The sequence below is a fragment of the Eretmochelys imbricata genome, chromosome 3, assembly GCF_965152235.1.
Source record: "Eretmochelys imbricata isolate rEreImb1 chromosome 3, rEreImb1.hap1, whole genome shotgun sequence".
Lineage (NCBI taxonomy): Eukaryota > Metazoa > Chordata > Testudines > Cheloniidae > Eretmochelys > Eretmochelys imbricata.
In genome coordinates, this window is record NC_135574.1 from 177,198,971 (window position 1) to 177,220,587 (window position 21,617).

General features: G+C 40.2%; 1 protein-coding gene across 2 annotated transcripts in view; it reads left to right on the plus strand.

Annotated features, from left to right (window-relative positions):
- Positions 1 to 21,617, plus strand: part of MSH2 (mutS homolog 2) — a 94,830-nt gene that overhangs the window by 57,975 nt on the left and 15,238 nt on the right. For both annotated transcript variants that reach the window (XM_077813884.1, XM_077813883.1), the window contains exons 8-12: positions 1,156 to 1,265; positions 12,755 to 12,878; positions 15,108 to 15,258; positions 18,557 to 18,654; positions 21,197 to 21,442. In XM_077813884.1, the coding sequence (XP_077670010.1) occupies positions 1,156 to 1,265; positions 12,755 to 12,878; positions 15,108 to 15,258; positions 18,557 to 18,654; positions 21,197 to 21,442 (729 nt within the window). The remainder of the gene's footprint in view (positions 1 to 1,155; positions 1,266 to 12,754; positions 12,879 to 15,107; positions 15,259 to 18,556; positions 18,655 to 21,196; positions 21,443 to 21,617) is intronic.

The following is a 21,617-nucleotide window of genomic DNA, read 5'->3' on the forward strand; positions in this document are numbered from 1 at the left end:
AAAATGTAAACATTTATTTACTGATATGAAGTGTTTGCAGTTGGCTATTGTATAGGCTCACAGTTGCAGCTCAGAAAATATGCTGGTTTCACAGAACACAGTCTGCAAGTGCTAACAATAAATCTGGAGTCTTATGTTTTTGTTTTTCATTGCTTATGGATTATTTCATACTTTGAAAATTCTATACACTTTTGTGTGAGATGTGGAATCTTCTCGTATGACTATTGTATTCAGGGTTAGGTCATGTATACAGGACATACATATAGAAAAATAGATGATATGTTTTACAATTCAGGTTTTTTTAATGTTTAATGAATTGGCTTCCCATTTGAAATTAGTATTAGCAGATGTAAAGATCTGATGCAGAGTGGTGAAGAAGAGATATTTTAACAGTATTTCCTAGTGATGCCCAAGGTCTGAGTTACAATTTGTAATGTCGGAAGTTTCCTAACTTGTGGGATTTTATTTTTAATACAAACAATTCACATGGGGCAAAGATAATAGAAGTTTTCAAATAATTTCAATTAATACATCTTAAAAATTGGTAACTCTAGAGGTTAAAATCTCAGCAAAAGCAGTTTTCAAATTTCTGCATCCCCCAGCAACGCTGCGTTCTATTGAGATGGCTGATGATCACTTTACCTATGCTATGCAGCACTCAATGCAGTTTATTTAGATCACTTTGGATATGAATAAAGTGCATGTAATAGCACGAAATGATTCTCTAGAGCATTGGTTCTCTACCTATTTACCATTGTGGGCCACATATGGAGCTGTCTGTGTTACGTGGGCCACATCCACACACTCTATATATATATATATATATATATATATATATATATATACTACCTGTATGGCCCTGAGGATGTCGCATGGGCCGCAGCTATGTGCTGACTGGGCCGCAAGCGGGCCGTAGGTTGAGAACCACTTGTCTAGTGAGAGGCAAATGGTTAGTCTCCACCCTAGGAATGAGGTAGATAAGCTAAAAGTAGGAAGAATTTCTGAAGTAAGTGCAGTCTGTGAAATAACTGTTGTCACATCTCAGTGAAAACTAACAACTCATTAGTTGTGTACTGGTGCTATTTTGCTTCAGGCTGGTAAGTTCAACTGAATATTTAGAGAAATAATGACTATCACATTTTTTTTCTTTGACAGGAGCACACCAGATGTTGTTGCTGGCAGTATTTGTAATGCCTCTCAACGATCTCAACTCTGACTTCTCCAAGTTTCAGGAAATGATAGAAACAACTTTAGACATGAACAAGGTATGGGATAGTATCAGGGGGCAGCCGTGTTAGTCTGTATCCACAAAAACAACAAGGAGTCCGGTGGCACCTTAAAGACTAACAGATTTATTTGAGCATAAGCTTTCGTGGGTAAAAACCTCAGAGCTGGAGGAAGCTCCCGGAGGTGGAGGTGAGTCTGATCTTCCATGTGCTGCTGGGAGTGTCCCAACCAGAGGCTCCTAGCTGCTAGTCCCCACAGGTTGGGGAAGGACAGGACTTGCTCTTCTCCTGAACAGCCCCTTTCAGGGCGGGGAGATCAGACCCACTTCTGGGTACCTCCACAGGCTGCAGGAAGCTCCACAGCTGGGCAGCAGCCCCAGAGCTTCCTGGAGCTGGAGGAGGTTCGTGGAGGTGGATCGGATCTGATCTCCCCCTTGCTACTGAGAACACCCCATCCAGGGGCTCTTAGCTGCTAGTCTTGGCCTCACTTCTGCCCTGCCTCTAGAAGTGGATCAGAACTCCCCGTCGAGAGCGCCTGTGCAGGGGATGGACAAGTTCTGTCCCTCCCCAGCGCGGACTAGGACCGAGGAGCCCCCGGCTGGGGTGCTCCCAGTAGCATGGGGAGATTGGATTTCATGGGGAAGGGAATATTTAACGGTACATAATAAATTTTTCATGGCTGTGAAATTGGTAGGGCCCTGGAGATGACGTAGAGGTTTTTCATTGAACTCAAATAATAGGAAAATGCTGGAAGAATTGCAAATTGGGGTTTTGGAAATAAAATATAAAATGTTTAAATAAACCACTTTATTGCATGAATGTGCTTACTTGCTTGAAATCCAAAGCCTGCAGCATTGCTTCTCATCCTCAGAGCAATAGCCAGCAAGAGTGTAAAGATCAATTTAAAAAAGTTAGAAATTTCTTTCTTTTTCCATTTTAAAAACACTTTCACCCTAAATTCACATAGAAGAGAATATTTCCAGGGGTAACTACTCCCGCCAGGTAACATGGCACACTTGAGCAAGCTGTACAAGAACTTTTTTCAAATAGAATAGCTGATTATATAAAGTCTGTTTTTTAGACAAGTTTACACAGCTGTGTTTCCATACTCATATGTGGCGGATTGCCAGGTTGATCTGCCTACACTTCCAATTTATTTGTTTTTGTTTTGTATTTTGCAGTGGTACTGTAACTTTCCAAACTGAAGCTAATTTACTTATTTTTAGTTCCCTGTTCAAGTTTGCAGCAGCTTATTCAGAGGCAGTGGTTGGTTACTTCCCAAATTAAAGATATATTAGAGAGGTTTGAACTTGTAAACATGACTAAATAGATTTTGGTTCACCCCATCTGATCCATATATGTTCCTTTAAATAGTTATAGAAACATGTTTCTCTGCTTCCTGAACTAGTGCTTAATTTCTGCAAAAAAAAAATTCCCACCGAAGATATATTCTTCTGCTAAATTGTGTACAGATGATACTTTGGATGACTAGAGCTATTCTGATGCTATACATTCAAATTCCTGCTACTGATTTAGCATTTGTTAGGGTTTTAGATGCACAATTTTTCTAAAATAAAGCTACCTAAATCTTCTGTTGATAGTATTACAAGTTACTTAGATTGTAAGCTCTTCTGGCACAGTAGAGTCCTCGTCCATAAATTGGGCTCCTAGGTGCTACAAATAATAAATACATGCTTGCACATGGGAGCCTATCCTAAATACTGAGGTTGAGATTTTCAAAACTATGTAAGAAATTTGTCATTCAAGTTAATGGGGGATTTTGTCTAAATCCCCTAAAATGCTTTGAAAATTCACCTCTGGTATTCAAAGTACCAAGGCTAATATGGGAGAGAATAACTGAATTTGTATTTTGTGTATTGGAACAAATTTTGAAAGAGAAAATAGCTAAGGACAAAGACGTAAATGACAGGTTTCAGAGTAACAGCCGTGTTAGTCTGTATTCGCAAAAAGAAAAGGAGTACTTGTGGCACCTTAGAGACTAACCAATTTATTTGAGCATGAGCTCACGAAAGCTCATGAAATTGGTTAGTCTCTAAAGACGTAAATGGTAATTGGGATAAAATACAACGTGGTTTTACAAAAGGTAGAATCATGCAAGAACAGCCTGACCTCCTTTTTTGAGAAGATCATTGATTTTTTTAGACAAACAAAATGCAATAGATCTAATCTACCTGGATTTCAATAACATATTTGATACAGTTCCACATGGGAAATTATTATTTAAATTGGAAAAGATGGGGATTAATATGAGAATTGAAAGGTGGATAAGGAACTGGTTAAAGGGGAGACTACAACAGTTCATACTAAAAGGTGAACTGTCAGGTTGGAGGGAGGTTACTAGTAGAGTTCCTCAGGGATCAGTCTTGAGACCAAACTTATTTAACATTTTATTAATGACCTTGGCACAAAAAGTGGGAGGGCACTAATAAAATTTGCAGATGACACAAATTTGGGAGGCATTGTCAATACAGAGGAGGACCAGAATATCATACAAGAAGATTTAACATCCTTGAAAACTGGAGAAATGGGATGAAGTTTAGTACTGCAAAGTACAAGGTCATGCACTTAAGGACTAACAACAAGAAGTTTTGCTGTCAGTTGGAAGAGACAGGAGGAGGAGAAAGATCTAGTATTGGCTGGTCACAGGATGACTGGGCTGCCAGTGTGATGTGGTTGTGAAAAAGGCTAATGCAGTCCTAGGATGTATGCAAGGTATTTCCGGTAGAGACAGGGGAGTGTTAGTACCATTATGCAAGGCACTGGTGAGACCTCATCTAGAATACTGTGTACAGTTCTGGTCTCCAGTCTTTAAGAAAGATGTATTTAAACTGGAAGAGGTGCAGAGAAGGGCCACTAGGATGATAAAAGGAACAGAAAACCTATCTTGTGAGAGAGGACTCAAAGAGCTTGGCTTTTTTAGCTTAACCAAAAGAAGGCTGAGGGGACATACGATTGCTCTCTATAAATACACCAGAGGGATAAATACTAGGGCGGGAGGAGAGGAATTATTTAAATTAAGTGCCAGTGTGGAACAAGAACAAATGCATATAAACTGGCCATCAGCAAGTTTAGTCTTGAAATTAGACAAAGGTTTGTAACCCTCAGAGGAGTGAACTTCTGGAAGACCCTACCAAGGGGAGCAGTGGGGCAAAAAACCTAACTGACTTCAGGACGGAGACTGATAAGTTTATGGAGGGGATGGTATGGTGAGGCTGCCTACAATGGCATATAGCTGATACATGACTTCTAGCAGCAAATATCTCCAGTGGCTGGTGATGGAACACTAAATGGGAAGAGTTACTGTTAAGATAATTCTCTCCCTGTTGTCTAGCTGGTAGGTCTTGCCCACATGCTCAGAGTTTAACTGATCACCATATTTGGGGTTGGAAAGGAATTTCCCCCTAGATCAGATTGGCAGACACCCTGGCAGTTTTTCATCTTCCTCCGCAGCATGGACCATGGTGTCACTTGCAGGTTTAAACTAGTGTAAATGGTGGATTCTCTGTAACTTAAGTCTTTAAATCATGATTTGAGGACTTCAGTAACTCAGCCAGAGGTTATGGGTCTATTGTAGGAGCAGCTGGGTAAGGTTCTGTGGCCTTCAGTGTGCAGGAGGTCAGACTAAATGATCATCATGGTCCCTTCTGGCCTTAAAGTCTATGAATCTATGAATATTCATAACTCTTATGGACTCCTGTGGAATGTTATATGTGAGGGCGTATCTGGAAGAGACACATCTGTAAGCCCCTGCCTGTGCCACTCTGTCTCATGTCTTATACTTAGATTGTAAGTCCCTTGGGGCAGGGACCATTGTGTTTGTACAACATGGCACAGTGGGGTCCTGGTTCATGACTAGGGTCCAAAGGCACTATGGTAATGCAAATAATAAATAAAGCAAATGTTTTACTCTAGTACTAGGATATGTATTTTAATTGTTTTGAGGTAAAATAAAATACAAATGACAAATTGACAATACTGACAATAAAAAATGACTGGTAAGGCCTCATTAATAGATGGGTGTTGATTAATGGTCAGTCTTTCAGACTGTAGTGTCTAGCAAATGTTCGGTCTCTTTATGCCCACAACATCAGGAAGATTATCCTTATCATGAGAATGAACGACTGTAAGAACACATGACAGTGACATCAGAAACATTCACAAATAACTACCCAACTGTTTTATTAATAATTTTGTTATGCAGCTAAACAGTGCCACAAGCACTGAAATATGACAGCGGATAGAAACAATGCAAAGTGTTTAGCCCTATGACTGCTATCGCTCACATCTCCTGCCCAGGAACCCCAGAGTGTCAGTCATTACTTTCTCCTCATCATCTGTAGTGGTCGTCCTAGCGTCTCCTGGTGCGTTCCCCATCCCCACTTCCACCCCCGCACATAGGTTAGGCAATATCTTTTATCCTGAGTTACCCTACTAAGGTTGTATACCGTTTCCAACCCCTTTTTCCTTATCCATACTTCCACACCCCACTAATTTAGGGATCTCCCATTTCTCTTTGGCTGTAGGCCCTGTGTTGCAACATTGGTTAATGTTTTGTATTCCACCTCTATATCCTAAATATACTTTACCTTCTATTCTTGGGTATATTGGAAATGTACAGTTCATTCACTAATATCAAAATTGCAGTAAGATTATCACCTCTTGAGCAACTGTATAAGCAAAAGAAGGAAGTTAACAAGTTTCTGCCACACATTTGGCTTTAAAGATCATTGCAATTCTGACTTTCTGAAGAGGCCAATGAAGTTTTCCTAAATGGTATTAAATATTGATGTTCGTCCTGTAGCCTGAATACTGTGTGACTTCTACATCTGTTTACTGACCAATAATTGTCAATAACAATTGTTCTGCATTTCTTAAGTCACTTGTCCCTGGATGGACATATAAATAATTACCTTCTGAAACTGTTTTTCCACAGAGACTTGTGTAGAACCACTAATTGGCACTTGTGAAGTGTTTCTAAATCCCGTAGTTTTGGTGCTGTCAGGGAACCTGTTCCAGGACTCGTAATTCTAGCATGTGACCAGTTCATGATACTTTTCTCTACTGCTGTAATGTCAAGTACACGTAGCATTGTTTGATTGAATCAAGTGTGCATCGCTAATAAGTTGCCTCTGTGGCAAATAATTTATCCAGATATAAAAGTTAACTTTCCTTCCCAGCATAGAGAAGCTTTTTCTTATGAAGAAAAAAAACAACCTGTATTAACTTTTGTTAAACTGTTACATAACTTCATTGTAAGATACCATAGATCACAGGTCTAAGATTTTTGGCAAAACTTTCTATTTTATGTCAGATCACTGAGGAAGACTTGAAAGATGCAATTCAATAAAGACGAGTGCAAAGTACTTCACTTAAGAAGGAAAAACCAAATGCACAATTATAAAATGGAGAATAGCTAGATGGTAGTACTACAGGAGAGGATCTGGGTGTTACAATGAATCACAAAATAAATGAGTCAAGTGTGATACTGTTGCAAAAAAGGCTTGTATTCTGGAATACGTTAACAGGAATGTTGTATGTAAGACACAGGGCGCGGTTGTCCTCAGCTGGAGTACTGTGTCCAGTTCTGAGCTCCATACTTCAGGAAAAATGCAGTCAAACTGGAAAGAATCCCGAGGAGAGCAACAGAAATGATTTTAAAAAAAGGTTAGTTTTTCAAATCAAATTCTTAAGGTTCAGAAAAGTGAACATGTTTAGTCTTCAGAAAAAAAGACTGATTGGGAGGGACTTGATAAGTCTTCAAATATGTTAAGGGCTGTTACTAATAGTTTGGTGATCAATTGTTCTCCATGTTCACTGAAGGTAGTACAAGAAATATTGGCCTTAGTCTGCAGCAAGCAAGATTTAAGTTGGACGTTAAGAAAAACTTTCTAACTGTAAGTGTAGTTAAGTTCTGGAATATGGTTCCAAGGGAGGTTGTAGAATCTCCATCAGTGGAGTGTTTTAAGAAGAGGTTAGACAGACACCTGTCGGGGTTGGTATACATTTACTTGGTCCTGCTTCAGTGCAGGGGGCTGGATGTGAGGACTTCTCTAAGTCTCTTCCAACCCAACGCTTCTGATTCTGAGAGAGAAAACCCTGACCTTTTGGTCTGTTTCTGAAAGTAAGTGGCAATAATCAGTTGCGATTTATTGTAGACTATGTTCAACAGTCCTGAAAATTCAGAGTTGACATCTTCATGTCCTTTCACTAAAATAGGTCCTATGCATTTCTGTAACGGTAATTTTTGAAGTGTAAAATAGCAAACATGATTCATAGATGTCACTAATTTCCCCACGTGGTTAGTACTATATATTAATATTCTGTTCACAATATATTTTTTCAGTCATTTCAGGAAAAGCTTTTATTACTGATAATTAAGGCTGCAAGTCTGTCACGGAAGTCACAGATTCCATGACTTTCTGGTACCTCCGGGGCTTCTGCAGAGGCCGGTGTGGCTGACCCGGGCGCCGCGTGAGCAGCTCAGGAAGCCCTTAGGTCAGCTGCACCAGCCGCTGCTCAGGCAGTCTTAGGCCACCACACCTCCCTCACCCCCAGCAGCAGCAGGAGTTTGGGTGTGGGAGGGGGCTCAGGGCTGGGGCAGGAGGTTGGGGAGGGGGTTGGAGCTCTGGGTGGTGCTTACCTTGCAGGGACGGGGGGCTCCCTGGGAGCGGCAACACGTCCTTCGGCTCCTAGGTAAAGGTATGGCCAGGCAGCTCCGTGCACTGCCGCCGCCCCTACAACTCCCATTGGCTGTGGTTCCCGTCCAATGGGAGCTGCGGAGCCAGCACTCAGGGTGGAGGCAGCATGCAGAGGTCCCTGGCTGCGCCTGCGCCTAGGGACATGTCGCCACTTCCGGGGAGCCGTGTGGAGCCAGGTAGGGAGCCTGCCAGCCCTGCTAAACACCCACCCCCCTCCCCCCCCAAGCAGCAGTGGGGGTCCCAGGCTGCACGCTGCTGCCCAGCACCATGGCGCCCCTGGTCTGCCCTGCCCCCGAGCACCCAAGATTTAGTCAGGGTTTTTTTCATCTGTGTGCCGTTTTGATGGTATAGCTTAATAATTGGCTTTCACTCTTTGTTTGAAGGAAGACAGGTCGATTGACAAAAATCCTAGAATTTACAATATATGCTAATAGAGATTTATAACCTTACACTAGTTGGAGACCATCTGTTGATTTAGTTTTATGCCTTGGGACATCTTCTGTTCTTTTCCAACAACTGTGCTAAGCTCTTACCCTTCAAATCACATTCCAACTTGATGTAAATGTTTTTATTGCACTTCTGCTAAACAAAATAATGAATTGGATATTTGTAGTAGCACCTTATAAAATGCACTATGTGGGATTTGTTTTCAAGTCATAGGAGTTAATTAAAATGGTTGTTGATTTGCCAGCTGTGGTTGTACTGGAACAATAACCTTTCCTCAGTATGAGCATTAAAATTTATGCCTTCCGGCTTTGCATTTTGTTAGGTTTTTATAGGATTTAACTATAATGGCTGAGTCTAATAGAGAATAAGGTATGACAGAATTACAAGGTGTCATAGCAACCAAGTTTGATCAGTAATCCATTCAGAGTAAGCTTTCTGGGGTAGGTATCAAAGAAGACTATTTGAAAAGCAGCATATATATTTGCAGTCCTAATAATGACTTATTCACTTAAATAGCTGTAATAAATATTGGTAACTGGATAACTCTTTTTCCATTCCTGTATTTGATTAGTTATCACTTTTTTCCATAGGCTTGATGCTCTGTACATGTACAAAGAGTGTATTAGACTACAGCATTGCCTAGAGGGATCCAAATGGAATAGATTTTAATTAGTAATGGGTAAATATATGTACCTACTTAAGTGTTTGCAGCATTTGAGCTGTATCTTATTTATTATCCGCCCATGTACATTTTTAACATAGCCAAATGTGTCGGAGTGTTTATTAATATACACCAGCAGTCCTGAGAAAACTAAATCTTGGCAAGCTGAAAAAAGGGCTTTTTTGGGTGGGATGCGGGGGGTGAGATGGGAGGGGGCTAGCTAGTTCTTCTCTTGTTTAGTCAGCACTGAGTTAGGAGATTTGCATTCAGTCTAATGCCCTGGTAAGTGAATGCATGTGGATTAAAACAATGTGACAGAGATACATATGGCTTAAAATGGAACAACTCATGGCTATTTGATCTAGACTTTGCTGATGACATTGCTCTTATCAGTGAAGATGCCAACGGACTACAAAAATGCACAAACAAAGTAAAAAGTAATGGAGAAAGGTTTGAGATACGATGCAAAAAAATGTAAAGTCATATTAATGGGGACTACAGGGACAGAAATCAAAATTGAAGAGAAAATGGAAAAGGTGGACAGTTTTACGGATCTTGGAAGTACCATCAGCCAATATGGTACTAGTTCCGCAGAAATAAGAAGAAACTGGAAGGCAAATGCTGCATTTGGAAGACTCAAAAACATCTGGCAACTCAAAAACATCTCCCTCAAGACAAAATTGAATGTGAACAAAGCAATTGTTATCGCCATCAGAATATATAGCAGTGAGACATGGCAATTTACCAAGAAAGATATGCAAAAGCTGGATGCATTTAATCACAAATGTCTGAGAAGAATATTGGGAATAACATACAGAGATAAGAAGACAAATGAAGTCAGAAAAATTACTGGATAAGGCACCCTCTCACAAATAATCTACAGAAGACATCAGTGGTTGGGACATGTGCTGAAAATGGAAAAAGCGGTCACCAAATACTGCCCTTGAATGGAAGCCAGAAAATGCAGGAAGAAAGAGAGGAAAACTTTGAATAACGTGGAAAGGAACAATTCTGAACAACATCAAGCACCTCAACATGAAATGGGAAGATTTGGAGAGAAGGGCAGTTGACTGGCAAGGATGGCAAATGTGGGTAGCCCAATGTGCAAAAGCAGAAGATGGTGTAAGGGAATGCCCTGGTATATGTTTGATACAGCAATCTGTCCATTCATGACTGTTATTCATCTACTGTTCCATGCCCGGAATGGAAATCAAAATCTTTGATCTGTTATGGCAGATTCCATTGAAACTAACTGCATGTTTGTACTCCTTAATCTCTGAAGCCAGGTGGACATTTGGCTATACTGGAATAGGAGAATCCTTTATTTTAGAATTCAGTATCCATTTCAACAATGAAAAAATCATTGATGTGCTCTTAAAGCTGAAAATGTGTGCATGGTGATGGTGGCTGACTTTTTATTCCTGCTCTTATGGGAAGCCCAGGAGAGAATAAATCCAGTCCTTCAGTGTTTTCCTAGGTTCTGGTGGATTTTTCCATAGTCATATGGCAGAATGTTGCCATAAAAAGCATTTTAATGTCTGAAAACTATTGGGATTCACAATTCCACATGTTCTTTCTAAAATTTCTCACACCAGATTGGCAGCTGCACATGGAATGAAGAGAGACTTGGTGAAGGAGAAGAGAATAGCTTCTGTGTTGGGCAACTTTTCTAAATACAGTTAGGGCTACAGTTTGTAAAAAAATTAAAGTTTAAACTTTCCAATGTTCTATTTTGGGATAATAGATTGATTATTTTATTATTCTGAAAAGTTTTATCCGGAATGGCAGATATGATTGATTGGTTTTTTTGCTTGTTTGGTTGGTTTTTTTACCAAATAGTTTAGGAACTCCTTTGTGTGTGTTTGTTAATAAGCTGCATCATCTAGTCAGTTCAATTTTCACAGTTAAGGTTTATAAAACATTAAATATTAGCTTAATCAGCTTACCTTGGAGAATGTGGTCAAATGTAACAGTTCTGTTTCAGCATCTGCTAGTGAAGGATAGTTGAGTATAGTCTTCAAATACTTGAAAGTGGCACAGGTGATAACAGATCTGTTTACAGGAGTTGGAGTAAGCAATCAATTTGCTGGCTCCTACAGACTCTTACTGGAAGCAGTGCAAACTGGGATACACACCTCTAGGTGTCTATGGATATAAATGCTGAAAACTTATTTTCATGTTTTGCCTTTTTGTGATTACTGGCTTTGGAGCAGAAGGGGGGAACTGGATTTGGTTTGAAATGGAACATGGGAGTCTTTCAACCTTTAATTTGTGAGTCTGTGTGTAGTCCTAGTTGGCAGGGGACGAGAATCTGTAGCTCCTCGTAGCTGTTTGGTCTGTGTGAAATTAGTTTCTGTGATGTGGCTCCCGTTCTTGTAGGTGAATGGATCGGTCTTCTTGATATGTCAGGCAGGTGGTAGTCAATCCAGATGCAGGATTTTTTTCACCAAGTTCAGTGCAGGAAAGCTTTCTTGGTGCACAGCTTTCAGATCTGGGGGTGGAAAAACTATAGTCAGGATAGTGTAGGCTACCTGTCCAGTAGTTTTGCTTGAGCACTATTGTTAGGTAAGGAGAGAGAAATGTGCATGCTTTTGTAGTGGGTGGTCCTGTTTAACTGCAGGACCAGCCAAGGTCAGAGAGAGTAAGCTGACTAAATGGATCTTTGATCTTGGAACTTTGAAAGCTCACTTTCTTCTTTAAGCTTCTTGGGTCTCTTGCTTTCGACAGGCTCCTTTATTCTGTTAGTGTGAGCACTGACCTCAGTGCTGTAATACTTGCAGTGCAATGCATTCTCTTCGTTCCTGTCTTTACTTTTCTTGGAAATTTCTAAGCACTGATTTTCTTGTTGGTATTCAGGCATAGATTTGTGTTTTCGCCCCATGTTTACCTTTTTACCTCATCTTTATCTGTGGAGGATTTCTGGTTTGAATTCAGTACTGCGCTAAATGGATACAAAAAAATAGCCGAGCAGTGAGCCTATTGTAGTGCAGTATTAATATTGTTTGTTTGATTTTCCAGCCACCACTTTGTGTGTGTTCTGTGTATTATGTTGGAACTGCTTGAATCACAGAGCTGCGGGACACAACACGCAGTGTTTAACAAAAATAAGTACCTGAAAAAAAATTGAGTGGATTGATAAACAGGTGTAAATCAGTAAAAACCGAATTCCTTTAATAAAAAAATGGGTAATTTTTCCGTGAAAATAGGTAAAAACTGAAAATGCAGAACACTACATATCCCTAAAGAGGTAACTGTAAACCCAGAGTTCCCATGAGGCTGGAGTTCTGGGAAAAGGTGTATTTAAGCTATGGGGAAGTCTGATGAGACCACACTATTCCCAGGGGCTAGGCAGTTGAAGCACAGGGTGCCAGGTCTCAGGAGGGACACTCTAGCATGGGATAATGCTTAGAATGTGTTTAGATTCAAAAAGCTTAGCGTACATGGGACCCAGTGACAAACACAGCAGCCTGCAGAGTGTCCAGCCAGATGGGGAGCGCTACCAGGCTTTGTATGTGATTCAGCTAAACTCTCACCAGCTAAGAATATAATCTGACACAAACAATACTGAATTATGAAATGTTGAACAAAATCTATTAAACCAAATCAAACTAAATGACTAATGTAAAAACATTGAATATCTGCATAACAAATGTATGCAGCAATCAAAATAGTTATATTCATTCTCATTCTTCTTTTCGTAGGTGGAAAATCATGAATTCCTTGTGAAGGCTTCTTTTGATCCTAATCTGACAGAGTTGAGAGAGAAGATGAACAAACTAGAGGAGAGCATGCAGTCTCTTCTAAAGACTGCAGCCAGAGAACTAGGTACGGTGGGGTAAAACTCTCTTGAATACTTTCTTCATAAAGTGCTTTGAGCTCTACTGACCATTTAAGAGTAAGGTATTTTTATCTTTAGTTTAATTATTTAATTATTTGTTAGACTGCTGGATGATTTTAATGGTGTTATTTAGTATGGTACATGGAGAGTAACAAGCAGCTTTATGTCCAAATTGCTTTTTGTGAAAGATGGTGTTTCAGAACGTTTACCCAGTTGCTGCATACCTATTACAGGGTTGTACAGAGTTTATTTACTGTAACTGTGTCTAGCCTTCTCCACTGATTTTATTTTTATTAAGATCCTTGGGGAATGTGTATTCAAATATCCTGTCCTTATCTATTCTTATGGGTGTCCATTCTGGAAATGCCCATTTCTGTGGTATGAAGGTGCATATAAAATGGAATACAGAATTCTATTAAGCAGAATTAAAGATTTAAAGACTACAATTTCTTGTGTGTACAGTCAGTGCAAATCTCACACTGATCAATAATTAAATGATCTCTTTTAATGAAAATAAAGTGGTAAGTAACTGACAAAATAAATTAATCTAAATTAGTTTTATATTTACATCATGGTTTTGCTCATGTGTCCCTGCTGCTTCTTCTGGAGGTTCCAGATGTACCCTACACACACACTGCTATCAGAATATTCAGTTTTTCTTTATAGATCATCTAGTTAGTCGACTACTTGAGTGAATGAAACTCTGCTTAGTTTGCTGTTTTCCAAAAATGGAACTAAACTTATTTCTGGCTACTTTGATTGGTTTTTGGGACACAAGTAAACCAAACTTGTTTTTACTTTGTGCTTCTAAACAAAATACCTGGATGAAAGGGAGCAAAAGACTTGATTGGCTAGGAGTGGAACTGGGGTTTCCACCTCCAGAAGCATGTATCAATTGAGATAAGCAGCTCTTTTAATACAAATGAGCTTAGCTCTATATGAGGGGTTCTCAAACTTCATTGCACCGTGACCCCTTTCTGACAACAAAAGTTACTACAGAACCCTATGAGGGGGAACTGAAGTCTGAGCCTGCCCGAGCCCCACCACCTTAGAATCATAGAATATCAGGGTTGGAAGGGACCTCAGGAGGTCATCTAGTCCAACCCCCTGCTCAAAGCCGGACCAATCCCCAATTAAATCATCCCAGCCAGGGCTTTGTCAAGCCTGACCTTAAAAATGTCTAAGGAAGGAGATTCTACCACCTCCCTAGGTAACGCATTCCAGCGTTTCACCACCCTCCTAGTGAAAAAGTTTTTCCTAATATCCAACCTAAACCTCCCCCACTGCAACCTTGGGCGGAGAGGGCGCAAAGCCAAAACCCAGGGGCTTCAGCCCTAGGCAGGGGGCCTGTAACCTGAGCCCCACCACTTAGTGCTGAAGCCCTCAGGCTTCGGCTTTGAGGCTCAGACTTCGGCTTCAGCCCCAGGCCCCAGCAAGTCCTAAGCCAGCCCTGGTGACCCCATTCAAATGGGTTCGCGACCCACTTTGGGTTCCCAACCCACAGTCTGAGAACCGCTGTTCTATACTGATAGTTGTATAGACAATACTTGTAATTTGCTTTGTACACATCATATTAAGTCTTAGTTGAATATGGAGGGAAAAGGAGTGAGGAGTGAGAAAAATTGTTAATTGTTAAAAATTAATCCTCTTAATTGCTGAAGAAGAAGCAATGGGCTTAAATTGCAGCCAGGAAGGTTTAGGTTGGACATTAGGGAAAAGCTTCCTAGCTGTCAGCGTGGTTAAGCGCTGGAATAATTTGCCTTGGGAGGTTGTGGAATCTCCATCATTGGGGATTTTTAAGAGCAGGTTGGACAAACACCTGTCAGGGATGGTCTAGATAATACTTAGTCCTGCCATGAGTGCAGGGGGCTGGACTAGATGGCCTCTTGAGGTTCCTTCCAGTCCTATGATTCTATGATGTGATGCTTATTTTGTATCCAGCAGCAGGATGGAGCTTTGAGTTAGATAAATGTGCCATTTGATGGTTTACTGAATTAATGGTGGAGGTGAGCAATACATTTCCGAATAAAGTTCAGATGTTTCCTATCTGTAGCACCAAAGACAAGAACATGGAACATGGCGTGCCCAATATCATTTAAATGGCAACCCAGTTGACAGGCAGCATTCAGAGAATAGGGATAATATGGTGACATGTATTTCTAATGGTGAAATCATTCATTTCTCTTTTCTTTCCCCACCTTCCTCCTACTGAAAAGGCTTGGAAGCTGGCAAGAACATCAAACTGGACTCCAATTCACAGTTAGGACATTACTTCCGAATTACCTGCCGGGAAGAAAAAGTTCTCCGGAACAATGCAAAATATAAGATCTTAGATACCCAGAAGAATGGTGTGAAATTCACAAACAGGTATTTGGCAAACATAATTCATCTTTTCAGTTGTTTGTTTTGAGATGCTAATTCATCCCTTTTTGTGTAGACCTATGGGGGTCGTCTTTCAGAAAAATACTGTTAGCATATTACTCCGGGGGAATTCTGCACCACTGCGCAATGCAGAATTTTGCATTAACTTGCATGCAGAATTTCCCTCCCCCCCCCACCCCCCAAGAAATGGTTTGCAGTCCTGCTAGCCACCACTAGGGGCAGCTGGACCTGGCAGAGTCTAGCTCGCACATAGAAGACACCACGGGGGGGGAGGGGGCGGGAGGTAGAGGGTTCCTGGCAGCTGCAGTTCCAAGCACGCCCTGAGGGAAGGAGACAGTGAGCAAGCCTGGGACCCAGCATCAGACTGTTTCTCCCTCTGTATCCCTGGGCTCTGGGCGGGAGAGGGGGCGGGGGTATCTGGGCAAGGGGGAGCCCCGTGGCAGGGGTTGGGGGGATGGGATACAGGTATCTGGGCCAGGGAGCGTGGCTGGGCTCTGTGGGGAGGTGGGGGAGTGGGTTTGGGTGTATTGGCTGGGGGGGGCCCTGTGGCTGGATTGGGGGGGAGGGGTTGTGGCTGTCTAGCCCCCCCATCTGGGCTCTGGATGGGGGTGGAATGGGGAAGAGAAACAGGAACTGGGTTGTCATAGGGGTTTCTTTAACTCTCTACTCCTGGGGGAATTTTTGCCCGTCTGTATTGTTATAGACTTACTTGCCGACAGGTATTTTGAAATAAATTACCAAAGTAGTTGAAACTGGTGTGATTATGCAGTGTTATTTTGACAACATCTGCAGAATTTTTAATTTTTTGTTGCAGAATGCCCCCAGGAGTAGCCTATTTACATACTGAATTGCTTGGTTTCCCCCTCTTCTGTGTAATCATTCTGCTCACAGACTGAAATGTTGTTGAGATAGGCGTGAGGGAAGGGAGTGCTGGTGCAGGCATGGCTGTCACGACCACACGTTCCCCTTGTATACTGCTATAGATTTTTGCTGCTTTGATTTCAGTCCATTTCTCTTGGATGATTTGGCTGCAATTGACCATAGTAACAGCTGCAGTGAAGGCATTCTTGCAGGCTGTTGTAGAATACAGCAAATTCTAGTTATCCCTGAATTTTATATGCTGCTATTTGAGGTAATCGTTTCTGTCCTCTAGTGCTTAATTAATTTTCTTGCATCTTGGCCTTTCCAAATATGCTGGCTTAGTTTGTTTTGTACATTTGTGTAGATGATCAAAACAAGAATGAGGAAATAAACATTAATTTGATTGAAAGATTACAATGATCTTCAAAACATCCCTAAAATGTAAAGCAGTTATCTTTTGTGCTCTTAGTTGTTCTAAATCTTGTTTCACTTCACAATCCAAAATTGATGTTAAATACTGTTAATCAGCTATTGAAGATGCTAAATTTAACAAGGGAAAAGAATCCCTTAGAAAAACTGAACTTTTTTGTAACATTTTTGTTGTGCATAAAGGCACCCAGATAGACTGAGATGACAGTCATGGAGCTGAATCTCCTCTATTCATAGAATAGGCATAGTCGCAGTGCATGCTTTCCTATACGGCCCCATAGAACCTAACCTGGAGAGCGGAGATTAAAAGGTAGCTTAGAGTTGTATGTAGATATATATTTGTTTGAACATCATGTTGTGAAGCTGCTTGGAGTGGCTCAGGAGCATGAGCACCAACCTCAGGGCAGACTGTTAAGGAGGAGGGCACACATAGATTTCACCAACGAATTACCAAGTGTGAATTCCTCAGGCACTGCGGTAGCCTTAACATGGAGTCAGACAGTTCCCTTAGGTACTCCAGTCTATCTTGCCTCCCAGATAAGCTTGCTGTTGTGATAGATGGTCCCTTATATCAAAAATCAAATATTCAGGTTACTCTCAGTCCCAAAGGACCAGGCACTTAGCCCAGGTCAGTTGTACTTTAGGTCCTACTCCAAGGACGACAATTGTAGCTAATTCTATAATAAATTAACTAAAAATGTATTAACGAAGAAAAAGAAATAAGTTATTTACAAGGTTAGAGCAAGTAAACATACTCTTTGGAACCTAAGATTAACTCATTTGTGTGTGTATTGGAAGCTGCTACAATATGCAAGCTCTATAAGTCCTCTAGGGTTAACCCAGGCCAAGCACTGGGGATCCCTTGTGTATGCTTAGAAATCTTGCACCTTCCAAGTCCAGGCAGTGAAGAGAAGCGGTTTGTTCCTGTCAGGGATTTTTATTCCCTTCCCGCAGAGTTCAAGCTGATCTGACAAGTCCCCATGCACATCTCCTCTTCATAGGTGTGGGGGGGAGCAATCAATGAAGTCTTGTCCTTTGGTGTTCCACAATGATTTGTCTGGTGTCTGTGGGCCTTCTTTTGTTGGACAGGAAATAATACTTCCTGTGGTGAACTAGTATTTAGCACATGCTAGTGCTTCTCTCTTGACCCTGGGGGTTTACAGTTTCAGAGCAAACACGTAAATATTACCTTATAACATGGGATGCAGATATGTGAGATTACTGCCTGCATCAATTTACAAGCATTTCATAAAGTCTAACACTAAACATGTTTTCATAAACCTAATACCTGTTGTAACAATGCTAACATACAGGTGAGCCAGACTGGTTTTCAGCTATGCATTTGTGAATGTTCAGTTGAAGCCTAGGGGCCTTGGAATGAGCTGTCTCCTGATCTGCCAGCATCACACATCCATCTGAATCCACCTTATCTGAAGACTATGAATTGTTCATAATGTGTAGTAGCTACTTGAGACTTTATGAATGAAAAAGGTAGACTTCTCATAGTATACATTGCTTTCTTCAACTGTGCACAGCTCTAATATGGACCTCTCTACGTGTTTGGACAAATCAGTTTGCTCAGTGTCAGGTTTTCCCCCATCAGATCTTCCACACATCTCAGTTCATTATAGGGTAGCCAAAGTTCAGTTCTGCTTCTGTCCTTTTAAAAAATAAATCCATTCTCATCACACACACACATAGCAAACAGGTACATTGCTAGATTTTAAAAATAGCAGTGTACAGACACATTAAACTGCTGCTTAGGGTCACAGCAGTGATCTTCTGTTGGACTGTAGTCTAAACTCTGATCCATTTGTTCAGACCAACATAACCTTAGACGTTCTGCATCTTGATTTTTGGATTGTCCTCCCCAAGTTGAACACCCAGGACAATATCTTGCCATTAACTGAAAAAACAAAAAGTGATGTATTGTAGCAAATGGTAGTACAGACTGAGAGAACATCAACTTGAAATATTGTGATTTTGTTCACAGTAAATTGAGCTCCTTCAATGAAGACTACGTAAGAAGCAGAGAAGAGTATGAAGAGGCTCAGGAAGCCATTGTTAAAGAAATCATTAATATTGCTTCAGGTAAATAGGGCTCTGTTAACAAATGAAATGAGCTGAAATGTTTGGAGAACTTACTATAATCTTTCTTTTTTTCCTGTATACACAATGATCTGTTGTTTGCAGTTGGTTTCAAGCACGAGTCCCTTAACTCCCAAATTGTTTGAAAATGGATTGGTCACCTATTCAGGTGTCCAAAATGTTTAATATTCCTGGATGAAGAGTTATAACTTACCTGGAAGCGTAGTTTCATGCAAAGCAATTCTTAAATCTTTAGGGGACAAATTAAAAAGCTCGTGGACATAAATCCCAAATCTAGGGGGGAAGAAAAAAATGCTGCTAAGCAAGCTTTATTTAAATGAGCCACTAGCCCAGTAAGGAAAGAGCTGACAGTTCTGCATCTTTAAGCCAAAGAATAGTAAAGAAAATTGTAGAAAGCAACACAGTATAAGCGTTCTGTGTCTTTATGAATACTTTCTTGACTGCTTTAAGTCGATCAAAGAAATGCTGGTAATTATTTATGTGAAGCACTGCTCCTAAGAACTGGCTTTGCAGTGGGTTTTGAATAATAATTGGTAAACTTGCAAGTGCATAAAAGGGAGAATGAGTAACGAGGAAAAAAGCTGCTGATAGGAGGCAAAAATGTTAGGTGCAGAGGGATAAATAATCAATTAGCATTGCAGCACCCACGTGTGTTTCACACTCTGTAGAACTACAGTAGGTGCATGTGTGTGTAGCAACCGTCACGTACTTGAGACCAGTCTGTTGCAGCAGCCTCGTCCTAATGGTTTTTCTTTCTTTAGCTTGTCTCTCACAGCAAATATATTTTGGGAATAGATGGTTAAGCACAGATATGATGCTGAAAAAGAAATGGAAATTACTCAAGATTTCTCATTCTGCCACATAAACTGTTCCAGATTATAGGAACTGTAGGTCCTATTCTGTATCTGGGTACCATAATTAAAGAAATACAAAATGTTTAGAAGACGACTGAATCTCTTGCTCTCCACTGAAGTTTTATATTACATTTTGTTTACTTATATCTGGAGTTAAAGGCAGCAAAATCCCCCATAATGATTTTTTTGCATAAAGCTTGTTTAACTTTTATTCTCAATTTCTGTTGTATTCATTTGCTTAACTATAGTCAGTTGCAGTGGCCGCTTGCATACACTACTATGTATAGAATTCACTCACACATTGCAAAGCCAGCATTCGTTTGGCTTGATTGGATCGTATTTTCATAGTTTGCATCATGCAGTAGCTATTCGTTATGTCTTTTGCTTTAATATACATGGTGCAGCTGCGTGAAAGCAAATTAGGAGGTTTGTAAAAATGGCATCTTCTACAATAAACATCCAGCAGACATAAAAGTAGGTCTCTCTTGACTCATTTGAAGACTTCACTGGTGTGTTAACACAAGCCCACAGATGTATAATCCTATATTTAAACATAATTTTTCTGTCTTCCTTCAGTGGAAGCAATACAATAAAGAAACTTTCTACAGTCTGGATTGGGTATACAATTCTTAATTGGAAGTGATCTTTTAAAAAAAAAGCCTTCATGCTGTTCTGTACCCTGCTGTTCAATGAGATGTCAGTGGAGCTAGTTAAAACCCAGTGAGAGAGTTCTAATTTCCCAGTGAAGATTGCCTGGTAGAATGTTCTGGAATGAAATTTTTTTGCACTGCCCTAGTCACTTCTTTTGACATGTTATATCACTTGTAAATATTAAAGTAATTACAGGTTTGTAGTTCAATCACTATAAACACCCCCAACAAACATTTAATGCTATTAACACAGGTTATAGAATTTAAATAACTGCACAATATATGTTCTCACTCGACCTTGTTTTCGCAACACATCCAAATAGTGGTCATCAGAGATTGTGTGGGAGGAAAATATTTCCAGCTACATTGTCATTCTGACCATCTATTTTTCCATATTAAAATAAGCTTCCCCCCTTCTCTAATGCCAGTAAGAGGCAATTAGTAATGGGCATGCCTCCTCCCTATTATAGACTGAGAGCATCTTATCTTTGTGGCCCAAGTGGAGGAATCACATCATGACGTCTTAACTCTCGCTTCAAATATGGTGTGTGGTGATTTGTCACTTAAGCAGCCAAGTACACATTTGTATTATCACATACAATTCATTCAGTTCAGATTTGTCACTATCATCTGCAATAGGTGGTCTGCAAAATGAATGGAGTTATTTATCAAAAATGTCTTCATTATTGGTTTCCATATTTGCTTTAAAGCAAAATTTAATTAAAAAAACATGAATTTTGTGACCAGATCATAGTAATTGAGTGGAAAGTATGTGAAGGATAAGTTGAACTCTGATTTGAGATTTTCCATGCAGTTTTATTGTAAATTGCAGTCTTTTGTTTTTCATAGTGTCCACAAAATGCTGTGTGCTGGACAAACACAAAAGGAGGGACAGTCCCTGCCCTAAAGAACTTACCCTATTTTAGTTCAAATTTATGTTAAAAGTTCCCTTGTTTTTTATTTCTATAAATATAAATTCAGTACAGTTATAGATGAATTGTTCTGCTTTTCTTAAAACAGGATATGTAGAGCCAATACAGACAATGAATGATGTGATAGCTCAGTTAGATGCTGTCGTCAGTTTTGCTCATGTATCAAATGGAGCACCTGTGCCATACGTACGTCCGGTCATTCTGGAAAAGGGACAAGGAAGGATTCTGTTGAAAGGTTCCAGGCACCCTTGCATTGAAGTTCAAGATGACATAGCATTCATCCCCAATGATGTTAACTTTGAGAAGGGCAAGCAGATGTTCCATATTATTACTGGTAAAAACTAATTTATATGCAATATTTTCAGTTTTCATTTAAACTCAAGAAGCAATGTCAATTTTGAAGTATTTCTTGTGGAAGATGTTTTTAAAAAATAAGTCTATCAAAACCATTCAGTGCTTTATAGGTGGGGGAGGGGAGGAAAGAGACCATTTAGTAATTTACTTATACC